The following is a 6,505-nucleotide window of genomic DNA, read 5'->3' on the forward strand; positions in this document are numbered from 1 at the left end:
TATCAGTTGCCATTCCTAAATCATTGCCAATTTAACACACATCTAGCTACACCCTCTACCTCCACATAGTGTTTAGTTATAGAAAATGTTACCTATGCCCTCTACAATTCTAGGCAAGATGGACATTTTACTGTTAAAGGAGGGTATCACACCAAGGACAACTCAATACCATACTAAACTATCCTGACAAACCCCCTGGAAAGGAAAGTTTCAGTGGATGATTTAGGTCCTTCACTTACTGAGTTCATATTAAGAGTTTCTGCTAATTACCTCACTGTTCTGGAAGACCCTTGTTTACACTCCCCTTTGTAGGCCTGAAGGCCCCTAATAACCTGCCTTATAATTACTGATTTTTCCTCACTCAGGAAGCAAGTGGACTTTAAAAAGCATGGACCATTCTTAAAAGTCTACAAATTACAAGTAAAACAGTTAGTGCTTGTGATGTTCCTGTGATCAATCTTTGTCCAAACTAGTAACACTGTTGTTACTACTGAGGAACAGAGAGGGACCTGCACATGGAACCCACTGTAGATAAGCTTTGATCGCATCTCAGCACTGCCCATCATTTATTCTCCCAAGGGAGGTGACCAAAAAGGGTTAAAACACTTCTTTCTGACACAGAGCCAGTGATAGACAAACCATCTGGGACAAATCCCCAGCCCCTCCTCCCAAAAGTGGGGAGTCACACTGACTAGTCTTTTGAAAGGAAGTACCCACAGGCAGAGGAGTGAAGCGCATGCAGTAACACCTGAATGCTGTCTAATAAAGTTGTGAGTGGGAAAGAGGCCGTAAAGAACAGCATCTTGACCTCAGATGTTCACTGCAGTAAAAATTCCTGGGAAAAAAGAGCAACACATGAGACATGCTTGCATCCATTTCTCATGAGCCTCCTTGTACTGGGTTGGCCAAAAAGTTCGCTCCGGTTTTTCATGTTAGGGAAAATCCTGAACGAACTTTGTGGCCGACTCGATAGATATTTGTCAGAACCTCCCCAGATATATCCATACAGTGGAGTACATGAAAGTATAACCGTGCCACAACATTCAAACAGACAAATGTAGTATTTGCTAGCGGGTTATAAGATAATGGGTAAGTTACTCTATATGCTACTTAAAAGTTTTCTGTTTTCCAGATTTTCCTCAATTTGCATTTTTTTTAATTAGAAAAATATCCCTTCTCCAGAAAGTCTCAGTGATTGACCTAATAAAGAAGTTCCTTTCTCCATTAAGTTCTGATATAAAAATAAGGTAGGAATCTTAATGAAACTAACTTTATACAATATTGCGATCATTCTCTATAATGTTGAATTTTATATTATGCTTATTGGTAAGATTTTCCTGCCCTTTTGAAATCTTTACACTTGGCTATGTGCAGCTTTCTCATGCACAGTTAAATATAAAGTATAATAAGTTAAGATAAAATATATTCTTAATATGTAACTAAACTACCTATTATCACATTTGTCTTAGTCTGCTTTTTCCCCTAGAGCCTAGGATGGTGCCTAGCCCATAGAGGCATTTAATATATAAATATTTGAATAAATGAATGGTTTTTCTGTACTTAAGTCATTTTTATTTAAAACACTAATTCCAGGAATATATCCTATTGTAACTCTGAGGGCTGCCTCACAAAGGAAAGTGAAAATGTACATCAATTAATTTTTTCTTCCCTTTTATTATCAGGGGGCACAGTTTCTAACAGAACTTGCACCTCTGTGTAAGATTTACTGCTCTGATGGAGAAGAATACACCATATCTAGGTGAGTTACTTTTTAACCACAATTTTGGAGAAACAAAGAAGATAATATTTTTCTTCAAAGCAATATTTTCTTTAAATAGCTGTGTAAGAGGACGGTTGATGGAAGTGAATGAAAACATTCTCCATAAGCCATCTAGTCTTCAAGAGAAGGTAAAAGGGTCTGGGGAAGTGAGATCCCATCCACACACTTTTTACCTGATTTTTTACCATTTGACAGTATTATATATTCTATTTCCCTTCTAGCCATCCACCGAAGGATACATTGCAGTTGTGTTGCCCAAGTTTGAAGAAAGTAAAAGCATAACAGAAGGGTTACTGACACAAAAACAGTATGAAGAAGTCGTGGTGAAACGCATCAATGCCACAACAGCGACCTCATGAGGATTAAGATTGAGTGAAAACAACAGGGCATTCTTATTCTTACCTGGCCTACCAGTCAGTGCACTAAGGAAGAACCAGAGATGCTGAAGCATACTTCACACCCAGCCATCCGCAGGGAGGCCTGATTGAAAACCTGACCTAGGTTTCCTTCTTTGTCTTGCATAACAAGCCTTGATTCCATTTTGTCTTCAACCTCCCAGATCTGCCTGCCCATGTACTCACTCTGTTCTTTTGCTTTTCTCTTTCTAACAACTGGCAAGCGACAGACGTTTTGTTTTTCTGATTAAAAGCCAACAAACAAAGCACGTTGAAGAAAATTTGAAAAAGACAGAAAACACAGCAAAATAAAAAATAATTTACCCATCATCCTGTAACCCATTAGTAAATACTAGGTTTTGATGTGATTCTGTTTGAGTATTATGTCATGGTTATTGTTTTTGCCTCAATTTTCCATCACTTTGAAGTTGAAAAACAACAACCGGCCTTTCTTACCCAATCTGCTTCAGTGTGACACGACCAAAACGTCTGGTCCCACCCCTTCTGCCCCAACTCCCCCGCTCAGGTTGCTGGGAAGAGGCAGGGTGTAGAGTGTACCTTCTCTATGTCTATGGGTTGGCCTTCAACCCTGAACAATGTAGCACTGTAACACTGGTTTCTTAATGAGGGACACATGAAGAGGCTTTGAAAGGGGCTTTGCTAACATGGAAGTATCAATATTATAATGCTGTATGAAGTAACATGTGCATTTGTGGTCACTCAGTCTCACACTCTAGTTACAGGGTAACCAGCAAAGAAGTTCCCGAGAGGTTCCTGGAATTCGAAGACACACATGCTTTTGAACAGAACAAAAGCTTTCACATCATTTAAACAATAAACAAAAAACTATGAATTCATGGTTTAAAATTGTATACTTGTTTACATTGAATTTCAAATAAAAGGACTTTTAAAACTGTTATTTTTCCTTAAGGGCTGCAACACATACATACATATAACTATATGGTTTTAAATAAAACGATTATCATTGACATGTAAATTCTTTTGGTTCTCTGTCATGCTGTTGAAGTGATGTTATCCCTTTCTACCACCACTTGCATTTAAATAAGAGAATTCTCATTTCAGGTATGTAAACTCTTTTGTAAATAAATTTTTTAAAATTATTTTTGACTTACAAGGAAACTTTTAACTTAAGTGCCAGCATGACTCTCCCCTAAGTAGACGCACCAGATGTGATACAGGTAGTAACTCTACAAACATCTACCTTGATAGTGCTATGAGCTGAAAGTGTAAGCACAAACCAGCACATTCCCATTTCAGGTAGCACAAATGGTTCCCAAAGGTGTCATAAAACAAAGATACTAAAGATAGTAAAAGAATTATATATCTATTTTACATATAACATTACCTCACATCAGTTTCCCATTATTTCCATTGTAATTTAAAAGAGTATTTTGGTTTCAGGGCATAAAAATCATGTTTGATGATTTTTATAAAGAAATATTTTATAAAGGTCATAACCAAGCTGAGTGCATCCCATTTTCTCTCCAAGGCCTACAGTAAATTCAAGTTTCCTTCAATAAAATATTGACTAGCTAACTGGTGGTTCTTCAGGATCTTGTGATCATTGACTGTGATGGCTGACCCAGATGCCGATCATCAGACGAGCCTACAGAACTACTGCTGAATCCGTTAGATTTCAAAATAAATTTCAAAGCACTGGGATACAAGCACAAAAAAACAAAGTTAACTATACTACACCATAAAGACAGAACTTATAACCAGATCCTTCAATCAAAACGCACCCCACAAAAACGAAAGCTTTAAACCGTAAAACTAAAAACACTAAAAAGTTGTTTATTTGTTTTATAATGAACATTCCAAAGACACATATATAAAATGTATGCTTACTCAGAATTTATTTTAAACAGCTCAGTTCAATTATTCTCTGTCTTCTACCTTCTGTTCCATCAGTCACTACTCAGAAGTACAAAAACTACTTTTTAAGCCCGTAAGATAGGCTTAGGATTCCAGCTAATATTCAGGGCAGACAGGCCAGCGATGCTAGAAGGAGAACTAAAACCATCTGCTAGTGAGTTCCTCCAGGATTCCGTGGAGTAAGCTCCATGACCCTGCTTTTGGGTGGGAGAGGGACATGCATCACGACAGATTTCCTGTGCTCCGTGAAACCCTCACTAGAGAACAAACGTGTGCTCCCGGCATGGATGATCTGTGACAGAGGGGACAGCGGAGGCCCAGTCATACTCAGTGGACGGAGGGATTGAGGAGGAGTCCACAGGTTTAAGGACAACCCTGCATCACCCAGACTACTTGTCTCTTCTGCTGCAAATTGGTATAGTCGATGATAAGCTTAAATTAAAAAAAATAGGAAGTTAGGGTAAAATGTGCCAAAGGTGAGCATATATTCAAAATAGCTTCTTTGGATTAAACTGTCATTAAGACAGTAGGGATATTTGGTTTGACTTAAACATTATTCATGGCAACGTCCTATTCTAAAATCACACTGCAATTAGAAATACAGCGACTACCATGGCATTTATTAGTTGTCAGAAAGCTTCACCATTAGTTTCATGATCAGAAAATAAAGCAAGATTTCAGTTCGTTTTCTTTAGAAAATTGTTCAGTTTCTGAAATATAAAGGATCATTTGCTTTCTAAAAATGTTAGCTTTGCCACATGGTGTTCCAGAGATCTGACCTCAAAAGCTTCTCAAGTTTTACCATCCACAGAATCTTTATTTGTAACTGAGACCCATCTGTTGTTTTCCATTTGAATCTGGAAAGAATTAAGAAAATTAGTTTCTGCTTTACTTTACTCTTAAAATAATTGCAAAATTAAACAGTATCTATTTTCTTTTGCACTTTCCTTTAGACTAATTTTTTAAATGTGAATTTAAGATACACAAATTATCTTACCTTCTTCAGCAGTTTATAGCAAAGTGAGAGAAGTTGGACCGAAGTAGCCATTATGCATCTTGTCTTTGTAATACTCTTATCAACCTATAGTGACAGAAAGCAAGCAAATCAAATTCTTATAAGGAGGCCTTCAAAAGACTTTGTCATTTAGTTTGAAAATGGTAAAAATTTCTTCATTATAGGAACCTAAGGGATCTCAAAGGGTATACAGATTAAGGCATCTGAGCTGACTTGATGACCTGAGGTCCCAGAACACAGAAGCAGGGACTATTGCCCAAGTCTCATGCCAATTTCATGGAACCCCAGGAAGAATGGATGGAAAATCAACCTGTTCTATTTCAGACGGTTTAGGGGCTTCTCAAAGGGCACCAAATAGTGGCAGCGAACCCCCTTCTTTGCAATTCTTTGCACTCTACTTTTTTGCACTCAAACTCCCCAAAACAAACAACAGAAGCCCTTCACTCTGAGGGGTCTGTGCCCTAGTCAGTCAGGTGATGATGCTGGGATTTAAGGGTAGCTGCTCCGTGCTATGGTATTAATCACGTCCAAAAAGCTAATTTACTTGGTGAACCTACTGCTTCCTGGGGTCAGTTATGACTGCAGATGATACATGGTTCTTGCAGCCAAGGCAGGAAAGATGGAAATAAATTGTTCTTCTCTGGGTATTAACACTTTATTTGAAGAAAAAGGGGCTGGAAGCTAACCTAATAAAAAAAGAAGCGCGAAAGTTTCTCAAGCGCTTTCCTGAATGTCCCACCCTCCCTTTTACCTTTAGAAACACTTGATTCTGCAAAGGTGTCTTAGTTACTGCCTGGAGCTGGTGGCACAGAGGAACAAGCTTGTTTATTTCCAGGAGAAGCATAAGCTTATCATCATCTTTCAGCTGAAATGTAAATAAGGAAGTTATAACAACTCCAATGAAATTCCATCTTTTAAACCTTAAATACCTTTATACCTTAATAATATACCCTCAAAGTGGGTATTTATGACATCACCACCAGCACCAGGCAAGGATATGTGCATTACCTGTTTTGAGAAAGCTTGCACACTTGAAGCAAGCTTCAAACCCTCTTCAGCAAAAACCTGGTAGAAAGGAAAAACATCACTACATTAGGCGTATGTCGTCTAGATAGTTGGTAAGAAATACAGTCATGGATAATTTTCATACAGAATTTAAAAAATAAAACCTAAACATAAAAGGTCTGTCATGGAACTTGTATGTTTTTTGTTGTATCCAGGAAAACACAAGAGTTTAACAGTATTCAGAAGCAGATTTCCCAGACCTGATGCAGAATCAGTCCCTGCAGTGGCTCCCCTACACCGGGACACCTCCAATTACTGTGCAGGATCACACAGACATTTGATACTTAGCCATAAAAATTATGCCTGGGCTTTTAGATGGATCCGAAGCTCATCTCATAATATCCCCAATTATAA

At 38.0% G+C, this 6,505-nt stretch overlaps 2 protein-coding genes across 3 annotated transcripts in view; one reads left to right on the forward strand and one right to left on the reverse strand.

Moving 5' to 3' along the window:
* Nucleotides 1–1,664: 1,664 nt before the first annotated feature.
* On the forward strand, nucleotides 1,665–3,266 carry ABITRAM (actin binding transcription modulator; the record flags this gene model as incomplete). The annotated part of the gene is made up of 3 exons (XM_029202771.1): nucleotides 1,665–1,759; nucleotides 1,839–1,908; nucleotides 2,002–3,266. Coding segments are annotated over 3 exons (303 nt in total), but the record flags the coding sequence as incomplete, so codon positions are not given.
* Nucleotides 3,267–3,972: 706 nt separating this feature from the next.
* CTNNAL1 (catenin alpha like 1) overlaps nucleotides 3,973–6,505 on the reverse strand; it is a 125,669-nt gene continuing 123,136 nt past the window's right edge. The window contains exons 16-19 of one of the 2 annotated variants that reach the window (XM_029202769.1): nucleotides 6,095–6,151; nucleotides 5,838–5,951; nucleotides 5,069–5,152; nucleotides 3,973–4,928 (exon numbers count right to left, since the gene is read on the reverse strand). In XM_029202769.1, the coding sequence (XP_029058602.1) occupies nucleotides 4,863–4,928; nucleotides 5,069–5,152; nucleotides 5,838–5,951; nucleotides 6,095–6,151 (321 nt within the window). In that variant the 3' untranslated portion in view covers nucleotides 3,973–4,862. The remainder of the gene's footprint in view (nucleotides 4,929–5,068; nucleotides 5,153–5,837; nucleotides 5,952–6,094; nucleotides 6,152–6,505) is intronic. The other variant, XM_029202770.1, reaches the window with a different exon arrangement.

This window comes from Monodon monoceros, unplaced genomic scaffold (assembly GCF_005190385.1).
Source record: "Monodon monoceros isolate NGI ecotype Baffin Bay Population unplaced genomic scaffold, NGI_Narwhal_1 Super_Scaffold_5, whole genome shotgun sequence".
NCBI lineage: Eukaryota > Metazoa > Chordata > Mammalia > Artiodactyla > Monodontidae > Monodon > Monodon monoceros.